Below are 20,958 nucleotides of genomic sequence, written 5' to 3' on the forward strand. Positions count from 1 at the left end.
ATGATATTTTTGTTTTTTTTTTTATGTAAGAATTATTTTATATTCATATTTAAACTAAAAAAAAAACTAGTTGCAAAGAGAAAAAATGAGTATAAATATATAAATAGAAGTGACTCTTCCAGACAATCTTGAGTTGGAGAAAGAAGAAATTATGGACTGTCCTTGAAATTTGGCGGTTTCTTCAATTTGTTTTAATATGGTTGTAAAAGATAAGGTCGCCCATTGTTTTCTCGCTGTGATCATTTCTTGTAATTATTTATATTTATAATAGGTTTTTTATTGTAATCTTTTGGAGGAAACAATAAAGAGTATCTATCTATCTATTTCAAAGTGCATATACCTCTTAATCTGTTTTAAAAAAAAATATTATTTTTAATTATTCGATTAGTACCTATTTACAAATAAAAAAGAAAGTCGAAGTAGCTCAATTGTTTATGGCCAGCCTGTTTCCTTATAAAATAATATTTACATAGAAAATATAAACATATTAATATTAAATTAATTAAAAACAATCGTCGCGAATAATTTAAATACAAAACCATATGTTATACACGTGTGTGAGTACATTTCCATACCCGACCATACACTTTCATTCACATACATACATATACTCACAGTCTGTCCGCATTTTTATGCAATTTAAAAAAGCAAACAAGCTGACGGCCCACCGGATTTAAAGTGATAACCGTCGCCTATAGACATGAGCAGTACCATGGACTTAACAGAGTGTTATGTTTCGTCCATGATACCCCCATGCGTTGTCATTAGTGAGGACTCAGGTGCTATTCCTCTGTACCCAGTAAATTCACTGCCATATCCCACCCTTCAAACCAAAACTCAGCCATGCAAACACAACTGCTTCACGGTAGAAACCTGAATGACACAGAGGCGCCCAAGCAAACAACTTTTGTAAAGTCTCCCTCTGGTATGTAAGAATCTCATTTTGTACAAAAAAAAGAGATAAAAAATGCATTTAAAATATTTATTTATTTATAATAATAATAAGTATTACTAAGTCCAAGTCTTAATTCAATTTCATAATATTTCAACCTCTTGAGAATGGTGGGCGAGAATTGGTCCTTAAGTGATAGATTCCAGAAGATCTGAAAAAGAAATATCACATATTGAAATAAACATTTATGTCTGCATGGGTACCATTGTCCCACTCGTGTGTCTTGAAGCGGCTGTCCTTGAATAGCTGGTACTTAGTGGACATAATAGTAGAAATAAACTCTGTAATATCTACAATGCTGTTTATGTTTACAGGCGACGGTTACCACTTCACATAAGGCGGGTCGTCAGCGTGTTTGCCATTTTGACCCTTCCTTGCATAATGGTGGAAATTTCCATCACAACATTAAACGCCCAAAAATTATATAAAAGAACAAGTTCACTTTAAGTTGATCGTGTCTGGATACCTTTTTAATGTCCATTGCGGAGAAAAAAAACATAGCTGCCAAATTTATTTTCTTGACTATTTTTCCTTTAATTTTGAACATGAATTATATCACCTTGATTTATTTTACCAATAAAAAAAAAAAAAACATGCAAAGAAGGGTTAATTATTGTAAAAGAAAGAAGAAAAAAAAACTCGGTTCTTTTTTTGAAAACTAATACAGAATTTTTATGAAAATATATCTCTTAAATATATTTAAGGAACGGCCGCGTGGTCCCGCCATAGAATAGGCCATCCCTTCGTACTGGTATTTGATATCCATAGCGCTTTAAGATTTTGGAACCGGTGGGCCCTGTGTGGGCGGTAATGAATCTGATACGGACGATGTCGTACTCATAATAGGTGATGAGTTTCTTTTACTAAGTACTAAAATAGATGTTGGACTCGATTTGAGAGATATCAAATCTAATGCGGGCGATATATCAACTTCACCGCATATAATATTACATTATAGCTTATAGAAAGCTTATTTACTGTCCAACCTTGCTAAAACAGCAGAATGTTAATGTAAATATTGATATTTGAGAAACAAATGTAAAGTATCACACGCAAGCCCAAGAGGTTTAAGTGGTACTGAAAATCCAGTTTTTTTTTTAATGTATTAATGCATGCTAATTAAACGAAAAAAAAAAGTTAATCCAAATTTGGTACGATATATATGTTTCTGGCAATCTGTATAATTCAGGTATAATAATAGAATAGCTATAATAATAATAGAAATATATATTTTTTATACTTTTATCTTTTATATATTTATATAGCATTTTAAGTATTTTCTTTTTTATATTTGCTTGCTTTACATAAAATTACACAAGCTGTGCACATAATGTAATTGGATTGTAATCTATTTGTATGACAAATGTAACTATTACTTCAGTTTTTTTATAGTTATGATCTGTTTTATGTGTTTAATAAATAAATAAATAAAATAAACAAAAATAGCTAGTCAATGTACAGAATACTTTTTTATACAATTTAGAATGGCAAACAAGCTGACGGACCACCTGATGCAAAGTGATAACCGTCGCCTATACACATGAGCAGTACCATGGACATAACAGAGTATACTGTTTCGCCCATGATACCCCCCATGCGTTGCCATTCCTGAGGATTCAGGTGTTATTCCTCTGTACCCTGTAAATTCTCGCCATATCCCACCCTTCAAACCGAAACACAGCCATGCAAACACAACTGCTTCACGGTAGAAACACGAATGAGACAGAGGTACCCAAGCAAAAGACTTTTGTACAAAGTCTCCCTCTGGTAAAGCTATTTCACAAATGTAACTACTACTTAAGTTTTTTTCTATGGTTATAATCTGTTTTATGTGTTTAATAAATAAATAAATAAATAAAATAAATAAAAATAGCTAGACAATGTATAGAATACTTGACGCATCCAAGTAATGTATGAAATATTCCACATTTGGTCTTTCACCTAAATATTCCAAAATACCTCAAAGTTTGATGACCAAGGTATTTAGCAAGTGCGTGTTGCCAGTGATGACATTGTTCTACACGATTGCCCATATGCTCGATTTCGTGTATAATATGGTATATATTATATATGTGTAAGTATATTTGTTATTTATATATATCTATTCGTTTATATATGTAATTTTAGTATCTATGTACTTTTATCAATAATTACTAGTACCGCATTCGAGTATTCTGACACTTCCCTATGGTTGACTGGGAGAGAATGTTTTAGCATTAAGTCCGCCATGTACACATATCTGTACTAATGAATAAATAAATAAAATAAAGTAAATAATTTTAATAACATAATTCTTAAATATGTTGTGATTTCCGTGGTGATTCTATTTCGACTGTTTTTGCATTTTTTATAGCTTCTAACAATTGTTCTTAACCTTTGATCGTAGACGATCAACAGTACCTTTCCCTACTCTCGTCTTTTACAAACATTGCCGGCTGCGTATTCAATTTTGAAAGAATACTTGGGCAAAGTAAGTAAAAGAGGTAATATTTCATACTTCATCTTAACGTTTTAGGTACACACATTGCCTAAATATTGTAAAGAATTCCGGATTATAAAAATTGCTGATAACATGTATTTAAAATCGAATATATAGTTACTGATTAGATATCATAAATAAGTAATGTACAGTGGTACCCTGCACTTTGGTTGTTTTATAAGAGAGGGACTGGCTGAAAACCAGCGCTGTGTAGCTGTTCACATTGCGCTGGGACACTCACAGCATCCGCTGAGCCGGTTCCTTTTGCCGGATGTGGGACACTTTTTGTATATGTCATTTATATTTTATATTGTAAGTTTACTGGCAATAAATGTTTCTATTCTATTCTAATAAATAAACGATATTACCCACACCTATTCCTAGTTCCAATTTTCCATCAGATGCGCCGTCACCTTGTTAGATATTTAAGTTGTAAAAAGAAATTTCGCTCAGAAATACAACCTAACTTCAGTCAATTAAAAGGTAAAAGATCTTCTATCTTACCCAGTCTTAGGCTCAATGCCGCCCAAATTCAGATTGCCTCTCGCAAGACAGACACCTCCTCCCATAGCGGCAGTGGTGGTGGCACAGCGACGACCGGTGAACCCACCGCTGACCAGAGACTCAGCGAAGTAGAAGTAGGACCTAAAAATGCAAGGTACGTATTAGAGGGAGGCAGGACAAATTTGTGGTAATACTTGTATTGTTTTTATAAGAAGTACCATACAATTGCACCGATCACCTGGTCTTCGAGTCAGGATATTCTATGTTATAAGAAATGAGGCAACGAACACCAAACTGAAGCCAACTCGAAGTTGTTGTTGCCTTGTTCCTTATAGAACAGGGTATCTTATTTTTTTTTTTATACAACATAGAATAGTAAACAAGCTGACGGCCCATCTGATGGAATGTGGTAACCGTCGCCTATAGACATGAGCAGTACCATGGACATAACAAAGTATACTGTTTCGCCCATGATACCCCCCATGTGTTGCCATTCCTGAGGACTCAGGTGTTATTCCTCCGTACCCAGTAAATTCACGCCATATCCCACCCTTCAAACCGAAACACAGCCATGCACTTTTGTACAAAGTCTCCCTCTGGTCTCCTTTGGACCCAGAATTATTATTATATTTAAATTCACTCACCTGGCATGATCGCAAGCAGGTGTAATACAGCCGGGCATGTTAACACCACTGTTAGGATAGAAGTCGACATCACCCAGGGTTCCCACGTAGCCCTGGACACCGGCGTTGGTGTGGATCACTTCGGTGTATTGCCCATCTTCAGGTTTGAATTTGTTGCTGTTGAGAACCCATCCGTACGAAGCAGGGTCCAGAGCTGGAGGAAGTTTTAAATTAGAACTTTGTATAGACAGTTTTACTAATATAAAATAAATAGGTAGCCAAAAATTGTAAAAATTATCACAGAAAAATCCTCCAAATAAAATAAATAATAAATCGAAATAATGAATCAATCAAATCCAAATGTCTATAGCATTAACAGATTGCCTTATGGTTGGGTCACTTGTGCGTTTATTTAAATTTACAATGTTTTTGTAACTTGTTTGCCATTGAGGTGGCAAACAAGTTTACGGCCCACCTGATGGTAAGCGGTTACCGTAGCCTATGAACGTCTGCATTACCAGGGGTATTACGTGCATGTTGAACCTAAAGAAAACTTTGTATTCCTTTTTTAAAGAATCTACCCGGGCGAAGCCGGGTCGGGTCAATAGACTTGAAGAGAAAAAAGGATTTTTTTTTTAAAAAGTACTAAATTATCAATGTGTAACGGGAATTTTATGAATTTACTTCGTTTGTCGTTTCCGACAATTGTTTCGACTTCGACTTCAGAGTTCCAAAGTTCTTCTTCAGAAGGAATATGGTGCTTTGAGTAGCAGCATCTCGTCTTGTTGAAAGAAATTTACAGGGTACAGAGAACTAACACTTTAGTTCTCAGGAATAGCAACGCATAAGAGGTATCATGGACGAAACTGTATACTCTGTTATGTCCATGGTACTGCTCATATCTATAGGCGACGGTTACCACTTTTTTTTTTTTTTACAACACAGGGGGCAAACTAGCATGCGGCTCACCTGATGGTAAGTGACTACCGCCGCCCATGGTCACCCACAACACCTACGGCATTGCAGGTGTGCTGCCGGCCTTTTAAAAAGGAATAAATAATAAAACAGTTATTGCTTAATGACGAAATAGTAAATTTTGTTAATGATACAGTTTTTTTAGGTATAACAGTGGACTCGAAATTACAATGGGGGCCCCATATTTCAAAATTGGCCAGTAGACTCAGTTCTGCTGCATATGCAATTAGAAGAATTAGGCAATTAACAGACGTGGCGACGGCTAAACTTGTATATTTTAGTTATTTCCATAGCATAATGTCTTATGGCATACTGCTGTGGGGTAAAGCAGCCGATATAAATACTATATTTGTTTTACAAAAGAGAGCCATACGTTCTATTTATGGTATGGGTTCGAGAGAGTCATTACGTCAGTGCTTTAAAGACTCAAATATCCTCACAGTTACTTCACAATACATTTATGAAAATATTATGTATACACGGAAGAACTTAGCGAGTTTTAAAAAACTCAAAGACTGTACAAGTAGAAACTTACGCAATATAAATAAGCTTATTTTACCTAAATGCCGTCTGCACAAAATCAGTAATTCATTCTATGGTAATTGCATAAGATTTTATAATAAACTGCCGGAATCTGCATTAAATCTGACAGAGAGGCAATTCAAATCTTATATTAAACAATTTTTATGTAAGAAAGCCTATTACAGGATAGACGAATTCATAGATGACAACATATCAAGTAAATAATTAGTTTATTAGCATACAACGTTATAATTTTATTTTCTCATTGCTTTCTTGATTTAATTGATTAATTTTAGAAATATGAAAGCGTAGCGGTTTTTTGTATTAATTGCCGCATGCATTCTTATGTAAAATGTGAATACTATAACTATCAGATGGCAATTGTGAGTAGCTTTGACGTGGTCTAGTGTTTTGAGTAGTCATGCTCACTAAAATGTCCAGACTTGTGGCGGCGTGGTGGGCCGGGTCATTGGGCTCCCTAAAATATGGTCGAGCGCAGTGATGGCTGGCTCATCCGTCATACTCGTGAACGGGTGCTGCTTGTAGGGACTGGTCTGCTCTAATCACTATGACTGATTTCCTCTTATTAATTGTTTAACCAGTTGGTTATGTATTCAATTTTTTTTTTCTCTTTTTGAGTATTTAATTGAATTAGTGCTAATTGGTGGTTTGTATTCACACAATTAAACTTAAAAATGTAAAATAATAATAAAATTATTTAAAAGAGCATCACGCAAGTTTCTTGCTCGTTCTTCTTGTGATGAGACAGCTTTCCGAACGAGCGGTAAATTAAAAAAAATGTAATGACTTTTCAAAAGTGCTTCAATGTAAGTTTATTTGAATAAATGATTTCTATTCTATTCTATTCTATTCTATTCTGAATATGCTCTTTTCTTGAAGGTTATGTTGTCGTATCGGTTCGGAAATACTGCTGCTGGAAGTTGATTCCAAAGAGTGGTTGTGCGTGGGAGAAAGTGCCTTGAAAAACGCACGGTGGAGGACCGCCACTTGTCCAGATGGTTGGGATGAATTTTTTTTTCACTTTCCAATAGGTGGGCCGTCAGCTTGTTTTCCATTTTAAGTTGCATAAAAAAAAGAAACATGGGTCTTAAAAATAATATAGTCTTACCAGTTATGTACGCAATCTCGCCGTCCACGTTTCTACCAATAATACCAGCTTGGTGACCACCAAGGCCCAGCCCCACGATGTGGTATCTGTCTGGTGTGACGCCAGTAACCGAATTGAGCCAATTGATGAAGTCGGCCACGCTTTCACCTAAAAATTCAAAGGTTTTCAACAAATTTCAAAGAAAGAGGGGGTTCTCAAATCAGTGATATTTTAAAAGGGGAAAGGGATTGTTAGCAATGGAGCTTGACAGTCCCATTGCTAGCAATATGCCCTATTAGGTCGACTTCCACGTGGTTCCCTGGAAACCATCGTGAACGATTTTTGTTGAATTGGTCACGATGGGTTAACTGACCTGCTTCATCCTCACCTATCATCCTTTACTGGTGCCCGCCGGTGTACACCGATAGCGCAGCTGGGGTTACCATTCCATTATCATCCAATAAGAAACCTTACGACACGAACAGTCAAGGAAGACGACAGGAAAGGAACAGGTGGCCTAATTAGAGTCCTCAAATCAATCTCAAATATTTTCCACATATTGACATTGACAGACATTGTTCATTTACAATTTTATTATATATACATATATAACGTGATACTTGTATCACAGATGGCAATCCGCAGTAACCGGTTATAACCAGCTTTGTTGCCATCTTTTCAACATGGAAAATGTGTAAATGTTTAATATTTAAATTATCTGGTTTCCTATACCTAGCTGTTTTCTTTTGTTTCTTTTTTATTTATTACGTACATACATAATGTTTACGCGTGAAAAACGCGTGTTTACCACGTGTATGTACCGCTTCAAATCAGCGCTGCAGCCGCTGTGTTGCGTTGGATTTAGGCCTATTTATTTTTTTGGAGGTACAATAGGAGGTACGCCTCGGTAAAAAAACATCGCTGCAGCGTAAACGCTGTGCTGAAATTTAGCGTTTTTATTATTACTTGTTTTTTTTTGTGCGTCTAAAATAATTCAGCGATGCAGCGGCTTATTTACAGCGAAACATACATGCGGTTGACACGCGTTTTTCACGCGTTTCGTAATTAGTTCGATGTTTTTCGACTACTTTTCGACATGCATTAATGTTAATTAATTAATTATTGAATCTTTTGTAAACACAACTGCTTTATATAAATAAATAGGTTATATTTATTACCAGAAAACAAGCGTGAACCCATCGTTGTGGGCACGACGGTCATACCCACGACCCTAACTGCCTTGTGACGTCACACTTTTACAGTATACACATAGATGTAAATCTGGATATAGAGAGGGGAAGGGATTGTTAGTAATGCGGACTACTAGTCCATTGCTAGCAGTATACTCTGTCAGGTCGACCTCCACGCGGTTCCCCCTGGAAACCATCGTGTTGAATTCCAAAATATGTTTATCACAATGGGCTAACTGAACTGTCTTTTCTACCAGCATATACCGTTAGCATGAAAATAGGATTTACTTACCTGATCGCACGGTGTTGCCAATAGCGGATATGTAAATAGCAGTGTTCGAGCCAGCACTCCAGTCCACCACAATGATGTTCACATCCTCAGCCTCCAGGAAAGCTAGAAGAGAGAAGTATTTATATAGGATTCTTCCTAGAAACTTTCTGTTAATACTTCTTATATATATTAAAACTTCGTGTCAAGATGTTTATTTATTTATTCTTTATTGCATAATAAAATTTTGTACAAATGGCAAGCTTAATACCATATGCTACCAGAGGGAGACTTTGTACAAAAGTCGTTTGCTTGTGTACCTCTATAGGCGATGGTTACCACTTTCCATCAGGGCTGACATCTTTATTTTGAAAACATAAGTAAATTTAATGGTATATTTATATTATCCGATTTATTTATATTATTCGATCCGACTTCACATGGGTGGATAAAATTTTCAAAAATCATTTGAGGATTGATTTTTTTTATACAACTTAGAATGGCAAACAAGCTGACGGCCCACCTGATGGAAAGTGGTAACAGTCGCTTATAGACATAAGCAGTAACACGGATATAACAGAGTATACTGTTTCGCCCATGATACCCCCCATGCGTTGCCATTCCTGAGAACATTCGTGTTTCAACCGTGAAGCAGTTGTGTTTGGATGGCTGTGTTTCGGTTTGAAGAGTGGGATATGGCGTAAATTTACTGGGTACAGAGGAATAACATCTGAATCCTCAGGAATGGCAACGCATGGGGGGTATCATGGGCGAAACAGTATACTCTGTTATGTCCATGGTACTGCTCATGTCTATAGGCGACGGTTACCACTTTCCATCAGGTGGGCCGTCAGTTTGTTTGCCATTCTAAGTAACATAAAAAAAAAGAACTCAGGTGTTATTCCTCTGTACCCAGTAAATTCACGCCATATCCCACCCTTCAAACCGAAACACAGCCATGCTTCACGGTTGAAACACGAATGGGACAGAGGTACCCAAGCAATCGACTTTTGTACAGTCTCCCTCCTTCTATGAGTGAAAGAATTTTTAAAATCAATCATTCAATTTTTGAGTTTATCCATTAGAAAGAAACAATGTAATCTTTCTTCTTTATAACATTACAGGCAAACGTTTTTCTGCCCTTAAATTATATAAATAACGTGTCTCCATACAAATGCTTCAAAAAACAGGTCAACAACTTTGCATGATAAATAGTTACGAGTGATTCCTTTATAACTTCTATATTTATTTGATCTTATAATTTCTGCATCTTTTTTTAATGTGTAAACACTCATTTTAGTTATTAAATAACACGTCAAGATACATTTTATGCGTAAGTATATAGAACACTGATGTAAAAATCAGCTAATTTGACAATTATCTGACAAAAATTTGACCTGTTTTTGAGGCTCGATGCTCTATCTATACAATCTAGGCTTAGCATATTAAGATAATTTACATACTGATGGGTGAAGTCGCGTGATAAAAGTAGTTCTAAATAGATTACCTGGTACTAGAACAGCGTTGAAGTCAGCAGTGGCCGTGTCTAGCCAGCCGTGAAGAAGGACGATCGTTCTACGCTGCGGATCATAGTTGGTCAGGCCGATAAGTCCAACGTTTCCTATCAGCAGAGGCTGGCTTACAGTGGGGTTTTCCCTGGAATAAAGTACAACAGAACCATTGAGAAATCCTTATAATTATTATAAAATCAAAAGTCAATGAAAATGGATGTATGTTTGATTTTTTAATGGATGATAATGGAATGGTATCTCCGCCTGCGTTAACAGTATACGCTGGCAAGGCACCAGTGGGTGTCACCTCACCATGTAGGTGAGAATGAAAAGGCAGGCCAGTTAGCCCATCCTGATGAATACACCTGGAATTCAGCACGATGGTTTCTAGGAGGGGCCACGTGGATGTCGACCTGACAGAGAATTTTGCTGGCAGTGAGACTAGTACGCTGCTAGCAATGCCAACCCCCTCCTCCCATGTCGCCCCGATTAATGTTTGTTACTCTTTCACGCAAAAAATACTTTATAGATTTGGATGAGATATATAGATAGATAGATAGCTTATATTTGTACAAAAGTCGATTGCTTGGGTACCTCTGTTCCATTCGTGTTTCTACTGTGAAGCAGTTGTGTATGCATGGCTGTGTTTCGGTTTGAAAGGTGGGATATGACTTGAATTTACAAGGTACAGAGGAATAACACCTGAGTCCTCAGGAATGGCAACGCATGGGGGGTATCATGGGCGAAACAGTATACTCTGTTATGTCCATGGTACTGCTCGTGTCTGTAGGCGACGGTTACCACTTTACATCAGGTGGGCCGTCAGCTTGTTTGCCATTCTAAGTTGTGTAAAAAAAAAAGAATACACGATACCTTATACATTATTTTATGCGAGCAAAGTTGCGGAAAACTGTTAGTAGATGTATGTTACCTACATATATATCTACAAACACTTTTTCGCGACTTTGCTCGACAGAGTATTGAGTATTAAAAATATGTAAAAATGTTGTCAGCTGCTAATCCTCACTTTGGCTGACTGAATTTTATCACATTTTTTTTTTAAACTAAAACAATGCATGCTCTTTATTAGTGTTGCAAGGAATTTGATTATAAATTTCCCGTTCTTCATTTTCTTTTTTTTTTTAATTTTAATTGGGAACAATTTTTTTTTTTATATAATTGTTGTTTATAAATTAATATACACGTATTAATTAAAATGACAGCCACTGTCAATGGTTTTGACAGCTCTTAACTTTAGACTTAAAAATTAGAAAATTCTAAATTTTTTTTGTGTAATGTATGTGCGCTACCACTGCCCTCAAATGCTTTTTGTTTTTACCTAATAGCTAGCTAGTAGAGAATGCCATATTGCTTAAGCTCGCCGTTTGTACAATTTTATTATGCAATAAAGGATAAATAAATAAATACCTGGTGAAAAGGTGGTAGACATTCTGCCTTAAAGGATTATATCTCGCTGTTTCACTCAAATCGCTGACCTTCATCCACGAGTCAACCAGGTGTGGGGTGCCGTCCGGTCCACGGACATATCCGAACCGGTTCTCGTCATATTTCAGAATAACCGGGTCAGCCGGTAGTGCTATAAAAAAATAAATGGATAAGAGAAAATAAAAATAAATAAACGAGTAATTTTTTATACCACGAAGGTGGTAAACAAGTATTTTTTTTACAACACAGGGGGCAAACGAGCATGCGGCTCAATACGCATACAGCCCGTCTGATGGTAAACGGCCACTGCAGCCTATGGACGCCTGCAACATTAGGGGTGTCATGTGCGCGTAAATGTATTTTTTTTTATGGGTAAAAATGGTATGGTGAATGAATCCCATTTGCTAGCAATACACCCCACCAGGTCGACCTCCACGTGGTTCCCCCTGGGAACTATTGCGGCTAATTCTAGTTGAATACGCCAGGATGGGCTAAGTGACCTGCTTTCATCCTCATCACTGACTGGTGCCCCGCCAGTGTAAACCGATAGCGCAGACAGGGTTACCATTACATTATCATCCATTAAAAAATACACCCTACCAGGTCGCCTGCACGCGGTTCCCCCTGGAAACCGTCGTGGTTAATTCAAACAGAATTCGTCACGATGGGCTAACTGACCTGCCTTTTCATCCTCACCTATCCCTCACTGGTGCCCCGCCAGCGTATCCCGATAGCCCGGCGAGGTTACCATTACATTATTACCCTATAAAAAACAAAAAAATATAAATAAAAAACAAACCTGACACAGTAGCGACAACGAAAAGAAGCAGAAGTCCAAACGCCGCCATGTTTGTCAGTATTGTCAACGAAATTGCAATCTAGCTCACTCTTTTATTAGGCGATTAATTAATTAAGATTTTCCATGACTCATTATTATTCATATTTATTATATATTGTGATAATAATGATAATAATCAATGATAGTAATTTATCATTGTTTTTGTTTTTAAATGTACTTGTTTATGGCAAACAATTTGATTACCTTTATAATCCTTTGTTGCGTGGATACAGCGCGCCAAATTCTACTATTCTATTAATCCCAATTTTACTTCATCAATCAAACCTACCTTATTCAGTCACGGTTTTTTTTTTTAATGGATGAGAATGGAATGGGTTACCATTCCATTCTCATCCATTAAAAAAAAAAACCCTACCCGCCTACGCTAACGGTATACACCGGCGGGGCAACAGTGATAGATGATGGGTGAGGATGAAAAGGCAGGTCAGTTAGCCCATCGTGATGAATACACTTGGAATTCAGCACGATGGTTTCCAGGGGAGACCACGGGGAGGTCGACCTGTTGGGGTATATTATTAGCAATGGAACTGATAATCCGCATTACTAACAATCCCTTCTCCCCCATTCAGTCACGGTTAAACTGAATAGATTAAGGTAGACTAGAAAGTGACTATGTATATCTGCGTGGGTACTTCTGTCCCACTAGTGTCTGTGTTGCCAAACCGCTGTTTTTCGATTTGAAAAGTGGGGTTTTTTTATACAACTTAGAATGGCAAATAAGCTGACGGTCCACCTAATGGAAAGTGATAACTGTCGCCTATAGACATGAGCAGTACCATGGACATAACAGAGTATACTGTTTCGCCCATAATACCCCCATGCTTTGCCATTCCTGAGGAATTAAGTGTTAGTATAACTAAGTGATATTCTGGGTACTACACACTTGATTAGGAATCAAGTGTGTTCTGTACCCAGGAAAATTTGTACTATTGTAATATAGTGAAATTACACGAAAATATGTATCTAATTGAAGGCATTGGTGTCTAAGATACAGGCCAGGCCTAGTTTAGACACTAATGTGCTGGGCATAATGTTACATTACAGGAACCACCACCTCCACCCATCAAACCGAAACACAGCCATGCAAACACAACTGTTTTACACGATTGAGATAGAGGTGCCTAAGCAAAGTACTTTTGTACAAAATCGCCCTGTGGTTAATATCCATTGCCAAGCTCGCAGCGTTGGTCTTTCACTCCAATGGTTGTGAGATCTTAAATCTACTATAATGACTTGACAATTGTACGGTAACATATTCTACTAATAAAATTCTTTATATGATAATCGAAATAATATCTTTTTGAGCGAATATTTAGATGCATACAGAATGACAGGTCAGGTCTTATAATAGATTTGTAAATTTTACCCTTCAGTTTGAGGCCATTCGGGGGTCGTATACTGTCCCCGAAACCTGTTGTCATTTTAGCCATTCACTACTAACTCTGTGTTTTTTACGATCTCTATAAAATCTTTTTTTTTTTATATCTTTTTTATTTAGATGCTTTTATCCTATAAGGATATGTCAGCCTCATCGTATCCTAATTTTAAAAAATACCTCACATACTTAAAACATTAATACATAAATACTATACAATCTTATTAAATTATTCCTTTATAATTACGAAGTCATGTAAAGGCCAAATCATTTATTGTAGTAGATTTAAAATCTCACAACTTTTTGTAATGAAAGTACGTTGTGTAGACTTGGTAATTTTTTACATTTTATATTTTTGATGGCATCCATATTTTTTCAGGTACGGAATCCAAAATCAATACATGAATATAAAGTCATATCATAATTATGTATGATTATGACCCAATAATCTAAATCCAATGATTAATTACGACGTCGGGGGGTAAGTGTTACATGCGTAGAAATTTATGCCTATTCTTATGTGGGTAATTATCATTATCATTTCACCCATTACCTGTCCACTATTGGACATAGGCCTCTCCCACAGACAGCCATAAGAAACGGTCTTGAGCCACTTGCATCCACTGACTCCTTGCTATGCATTCGAGGTCGTCACGCCATCTAATGGCGGGTCGTACTACACTGCGTTTTCCCGTACGGTGTTTCGACTGAAAACCCTTTCTTCTCCATCGGTTGTCGGTTCTTCGAACTTTTTTTTTACAACACAGTGGGGCAAACAAGCATGCGGCTCTCCTGATGATAAGTGACTACCGCCGCCCATGACCACCCACAACACCAGCGGCATTGCAGGTGTGCTGCCGGCCTTTTAAAAAGGAATATACTCTTTTCTAGAAGGTTATGTTGTCGTATCGGTTCGGAAATACTGCTGCTGGAAGTTGACTATGTGACCATTGCCACTTCAGCTTGCTTATTCTTCGGGCTATGGCAGTTACTTTGGTTCGTTTGCGGATATCCTCTTTTCGGATTCTATCACGCAAAGAGACTCCGAGCACAGCCCTCTCCATAGCCCGTTGAGTAACTTGTAGCTTTTGCATACGGGCAATCGTGTAGGACCATGTTTCGGTTCCATAAGTCATCACTGGCGACACGCACTGGTTAAAGACCTTCGTCTTCTAACTCTGAGCTATTTTTGATGATATATGATATATCTCTATACTGCTTTTGGAAGTAGAAGTTCATCATAATGAGCCCTACCTTCTTTATGAAGTTAGCCAACTATCTCCCAGGATTTTGCTTTCTGATGCCGTAATTCCCTATTCTCGTCTCATCGTCTTTCTATGCTTTTTTTTATACAACTTAGAATGGCAAACAAGAATTTACTTAAAATAGACGGCCCACCTGATGGAGAAGTGGTAACCGTCCCCTATAGACATGAGCAGTACTATGGACATAACAGAGTATACTGTTTCGCCCATGATACCACCCATGCGTTGCTATTCTTGAGGACTAAAAACAAGAAGGACCAAAAACAGGTCAAACATATTGTTTATGTGTAGACATATTATCTATGTGTGCGTAATCGTATAATAAAGCCGTAAACGTTGACCATGATATCGACATCTTTGGTAATTCTTTAGTGCAGTATACTAGGCTTATTAATAATATGGATTAGTAGTTAGGTCTTTTCTAATTGTATAATTGTTAGTTAGTATACATTGACGCTTACCTGTGAGAGCTGTATACGCCTTTAATTGATATGTTCATATGGCCTTAAGCTTGGTAGTGAGGAGTAAGATTTTTTTGTTCAAACTTAGATTTAAGCATTTTGTAATAGTAGTTTTTCACTTTTACTTACTAATAACATTGTATATTGTCTGCTTAATTATTGTGAGCATATTGTTGGTGTGTCTTTTATAAATAAATAAATAAGTAATTAGGGTTACCATAATGTATATTTATTACTCAGTATATGGGAGAGCTTTGAATCGAAGCGTTTGGTGTTCCATTGTTTCTGCCAATCCTAATGGAAGACAGGCGCGACAGATATGTAGGTATGTATGGGTGAAATTATATTTTAAGATTTAAAATTTTTATATTATTAACAATATAAATAATGTAAAATTATTAAAGAAAAAAAAAATAATAAGTTTAACGTGCATGATGATTCGTAATGATGTTTATCATTGCTGATTATTTTGATATACATCTGAGTATAGAATTAAAAAATATTTTTGTTCATAACTTAATCGTATTTAAAGTGTCTGCTATTCCAGTCTGTTTCTTCTTTTTGTTGAAAATATCTAGTGACTTACCAGAGGGAGACTTTGTACAAAAGTCGATTGCTTGGGTACTTCTGTCCCATTCGTGTTTCAACCGTGAAGCAGCTGTGTTTGCTTGGCTGTGTTTCGGTTTGAAGGGTGGGATATGGCGTGAATTTACTGGGTACAGAGGAATAACACCTGAGTCCTCAGGAATGGCAACGTATGGGGGGTATCATGGGCGAAACAGTATACACTGTTATGTCCATGGTACTGCTCATGTCTATAGGCGATGGTTACCACTTTCCATCAGGTGGGCTGCCAGCTTGTTTGCCATTCTAAGTTGTATAAAAAAAAAAAGACTTTTTTATGACACGTAGAATAGTAAACATGTTGACAGTTTATTTAATGGAAAGAAGAAGAGAAGAATTTTTTTTCTAATATAGATGAGGTTGATCATAGAGGACTTATCTTGTTTTACCATACATTGTTATGTACTGTTACGTATGTATCACAAAGTAAATAAATGCAATGAAATGAAAAGAAGGAACACTAGCAAATAATAAGGAAGGAATAGCAATTTAAATATTTCAGAACACTCATGATATTAAACTCCTTACGCTATTGCTATTCCTAAGAACTATGTCATATCACCTTGTAAATTTACTGCCACTAAATCGATACAGTGATGCAAACAAAATTTCTTAATGCTAGAAATGTGGATGGATCAGTTGTACCTATGTTATTTATTTATTTACTAAGTGAGTTTGACAGTTTGTTATAGTAGATACCTATCAAGTATTACGAGACACCCTCAACGGCGATCGGATCGGATCACCTAGCGTGACGCAAGAAGGTGCGCTACCGAGAAAGACACCTGCGTCGAGTCAGTATTTCAATTCCCGCAGCAAAAATATCCATTTCCTTTATGTTTGATTTTATATAACTTCACTTACGGATCACACATCGATCTGAAGACACTTATTATTGTAATAATTAATTTTAGAATTAAATTTAGTTATATTTATAGAATTGGGTTTTTTTTTGGGTCTTCCGCCAGCGACTTCAATAACTAGTTTCCTAATTCACTCCCATAGCAATCACCATATTTACAAACACAATAATTTAATTATTGGACACTTTCTAAATAATTTATTGCCATTCTGTGAAACTCGACAAGTTTACAAGTCGATATAACCAAGTCTGGATACTGTTTTTTTTTTAAATGGATGATAATGGAATGGTTACCCCACCCGCGCTAACGGTATACACCGGCGGGACACCAGTGAAGGATGATAGGTGAGGACGAAGCAGGTTAGTTAGCCCATCGTGACGAATTCAACAAGAATTGTTCACGATGGTTTCCAGGGGGAATCACGTAGAGGTTGACCTAATAAGGTATTAATATTGCTAGCAATGGGGCTGTCAAACTCCATTGTTAACAATCCTTTTCCCCCTCTGGATACTGGTTCATGACACCGTCGAGCAGAACCAATGCCAGTAGAAGAGGATCCTGTTTTGCTAGCTCTATTCTTCTCAACGGAAGATGACAAAAGTTCCCACTACATGCTCGAGCATAATTAGAAGGCGCTCGAATGGATATCGAAGCCAGGATGCTCAAATTATATTTATACCTTTGAAACAATTTTTAAATATACTCAAAGCTAACTTCCGTCTCATTTTAAATGAGTTATTTATTTATTTACACTTTATTGCACCAAGTAACAAGAGAAATAACAAATACAGTAAATATTAATGAGAAGTGATACAAAAGGCGGCCTTATCGCTAAGCAATCTCTTCCAGACAACCTTTGAGTAGAGGACATTGAGAAAAAGACAAAGAGTAGGTGGCGCACTACTATATAAATATTATCATATACAAACATATATAGATACATACATACATACATACACATACATATATAATATATACACAATTAAATATATACATAACATACACATACTTAACAGCACACATACAACAGAAAAAAAAATGATGAAGGAAAACGAAGAGAGAACACAGGAAAATAGTACTAAAGTGAGAGGTAGTAAGATTTAACAGAGGTTTTGAAGCTAGTAAGAGTTTGAGCGCACCGAATAGAGGTAGGCAGTGAGTTCAATAGACGAACTGCCTGAACAGTAAAGGATTTAGAATAAAAGGAAGAAGAATGAGTGGGAAATTTAAGTCGGAGGTTATGTCCAATAAGAACTCACTAGGTTATATATTAGAATACGTAACATAGTATTTATATTGTTTTTGATACAGCCACCTTGGTAATGGCTGGACAGAAGCCATATAGTATATTAGAAAAAAAAAGAAAAATAATATTTTTTTTTATACCATTCTTGTATCTCTTGATGCAATGTTTAATAGTTATAAATGTAATATGTAAATAAATATAAAAACACTAGTGGCGCTATAGAAGTGGTGTCATTTTGGAATTACGTCGTCTACACCTTATAAATTTCCTTTGGATCTTTTCCATCATACATATATATTTTGATTCATGTGGATTCTAGATAGCTGTATTACTTTCTAACTTTTTTTTATACAGCAAAGAATGGCAAACAAGCTGACGTCGCCTATAGACATGAGCAGTACCATGGACATAACAGAGTATACTGTTTCGCCCATATATATATATATATATATATATATATATATATATATATATATATATATATATATATATATATATATTTAGAATATGCATGAATTAGTCGCACCGACAGGAGGAAACTCTTGAATAAAAACAAAATCGTCAATCTACATATATCTGATAGATGTAGACCGATTATCTACCTAGACTTATTGCATTTGTGATGTTTTTTTTTTTATCTCTTTAAAGAAACAATTGTTATTATTGTTCTGTTATAGGAAACAATAAATGATATTCTAAGTTTATCTAAAAAAAATATGTGACGTATTAATTAATCTTCTGTAATCTGTAGGCACGAAAAATAACATGGTAACACAATTGTTCATGATTTCTAATGATTAAACAGATTTGAAATTATTTCTCACTAGTTTTTAACAAATGGATTTTAGATATGCGCCACTTGCCCTTTTCTATCTGTTCTCCCTTAACTAAAGGTTGTCTGTAAGAGATCGCCCTAGCGATAAGACCGCCTTTTGTACCTTTATGTGTATATTTCAATCTGTATTTATGTTACTGTATTTCATTTGAATTATTCACTTGTCATTGTATATTTTTATTTATGGTGCAATAAAGAGTTAAATAATAATAGTAATAATAATATAGGAAAACCAATGAAATAGACTAGTTTTACATGGCGTATCAATGTTACCAAAGGGAGACTTTGTACAAAAGTCGCTTGCCTGGTTACCTCTGTGCCATTCGTGTTCCTACCAGGAACCAGTTGTGTTTGCATGGCTGTGTTTCGGTTTGAAGGATGGGAGATGGCAGTGAATTTACAGGGTACGGAGGAATAACACCTGAGTCCTCAGGAATGGCAACGAATGGGGGTGTATCATGGGAGAAACAGTATACTCTGTTATGTCCATGGTACTGCTCATGTCTATAGGCGATGATTACCACTTTCCATCAGGTGGGTTATTATATGGTGTCTTATTAGGCCTCATTACTAACAATCCCTTTCCGCCCCATAAGGGGGGGTTTGCCAGTAGTTGCCACGCCTGGCAGGAGGCTTGGCCACTGCAGATTAGCTTTTGGTGATGTTTTAAGAGGGACGCTGACTATCTACTACAAGATCCCTTAGTCGCCTCTTACGACATCCACGGGAAAGGAAGGGGTGGCCTATTCTATACTAGGACCTATACGCCTAATAAAACACCATGGTTAAATTTGCACTTGGACTGTGCAAAATCAAATGTTTTTTCACGGAGAGCAAATCTCATTTCGTCGTTACGATAAGCTGCAATTCTAATATTTACGTACAATTTTATAGTTGGGAATAATGTTACAAAATCTATTGAAAAACGTTATGTTACTAAAATATATTGCTTACATTTGTTGTTTGTCGTGGTTTGTTAAATAAAATTTAATGAAAAAACCCATAAACATAAAATTTCTATGGAACTAATCTATAAGTATGTATATCCTTCCAGATATAATAAAGACTGTGTGCCAATAAAAAACTAAAATTAATTGTAACAAAAGAAGTTATTTTCGGTCTTAAAAATCAAACCAATGAACCGACATTGATAACATTTCTATAGGACCCATCTGGAAGTATATAATTTTAGATAAAAAAAGATATTTCCAAATTGGTTTAGAATTAATAGAATTAATGGAGTTATGAGGTAACAAACACAAAGAAATACCTTCTCCTTTTTGAAGTCTGTTGCAAATATAAACAAAGGAATACGCGACCTGACCGTGGGACAGCATGCCGATGTCCAATAACAGTATAAATAATTGAGGTAAAAACTTCTTTAGACGCGTTGGGCATTTTTTAAAACGGGAAAACCATTTTTTTTAAGCAACTTAGAATGGCAAACAAGCTGACGGTCAACCTGATAGAAAGTGGTAACCGTCGCCTATAGACATGAGCAGTACCATGGACATAACAGAGTATACTGTTTCGCACATGATACTTGCCATGTGTTACTATTCCTGAGGACTCAGGTGTTATTCCTCTGTACCCTGTAAATGTACTGCCGTATCCCACCCTTTAAACCGAAACACAGCTATGCAAACACAACTGCTTCACGGTAGAAACACGAATGGGACAGAGGTACCCAAGCAATCGACTTTTGTATAAAGTGTCTGTCTTATTTGATGCTGAGAATTTTATGCCGTCTTAATATTGAGAAAGGTTTTTATTTTTAAAATGATCCAGTGTTTAATCCATAAATATATGAAAGAAAGAAAGAAAGAAAGAAAGAAACCTTATTTTACAAAAA

The 20,958-nt window shown here is 36.2% G+C and overlaps 1 protein-coding gene and 1 long non-coding RNA gene across 2 annotated transcripts; one reads left to right on the plus strand and one right to left on the minus strand.

Moving 5' to 3' along the window:
- Positions 1 to 968: 968 nt before the first annotated feature.
- Positions 969 to 12,537, minus strand: LOC113513965 (pancreatic triacylglycerol lipase-like). The gene is made up of 8 exons (XM_031911955.2): positions 12,378 to 12,537; positions 11,561 to 11,729; positions 10,129 to 10,277; positions 8,646 to 8,747; positions 7,185 to 7,331; positions 4,580 to 4,772; positions 3,936 to 4,076; positions 969 to 1,103 (listed from the first exon to the last, which is right to left on the minus strand). The coding sequence occupies exons 1-8, from the start codon at positions 12,424 to 12,426 to the stop codon at positions 1,046 to 1,048; spliced, it is 1,008 nt and encodes a 335-aa protein (XP_031767815.1). The 5' UTR covers positions 12,427 to 12,537; the 3' UTR covers positions 969 to 1,045.
- An 849-nt stretch (positions 12,538 to 13,386) lies between these two features.
- LOC128200121 (uncharacterized) lies at positions 13,387 to 17,180 on the plus strand. Its single transcript, XR_008252541.1, has 3 exons — positions 13,387 to 14,293; positions 15,779 to 15,863; positions 16,845 to 17,180. It is a non-coding gene; the product is annotated as an uncharacterized LOC128200121 (long non-coding RNA).
- The last annotated feature ends 3,778 nt before the right edge of the window (positions 17,181 to 20,958 follow it).

Source organism: Galleria mellonella, unplaced genomic scaffold, assembly GCF_026898425.1.
Source record: "Galleria mellonella isolate WM207_F2 unplaced genomic scaffold, CSIRO_AGI_GalMel_v1 utg158, whole genome shotgun sequence".
Taxonomy (NCBI): domain Eukaryota; kingdom Metazoa; phylum Arthropoda; class Insecta; order Lepidoptera; family Pyralidae; genus Galleria; species Galleria mellonella.

What these genes read in the sequence shown, in the direction of transcription:
- LOC113513965 (XM_031911955.2), bottom strand. Translation starts at nt 12,426, where the DNA reads ATGGCGGCGTTTGGACTTCTGCTTCTTTTCGTTGTCGCTACTGTGTCA. An exon ending in CAACGCTGTTCTAGTACCAG is followed by an intron (nt 8,748 to 10,128) that starts GTAATCTATTTA and finishes TCTCTCTTCTAG; the next exon opens with CTTTCCTGGAGGCTGAGGAT. An exon ending in GGCATTGAGCCTAAGACTGG is followed by an intron (nt 1,104 to 3,935) that starts GTAAGATAGAAG and finishes TTTCTTTTTCAG; the next exon opens with ATCTTCTGGAATCTATCACT.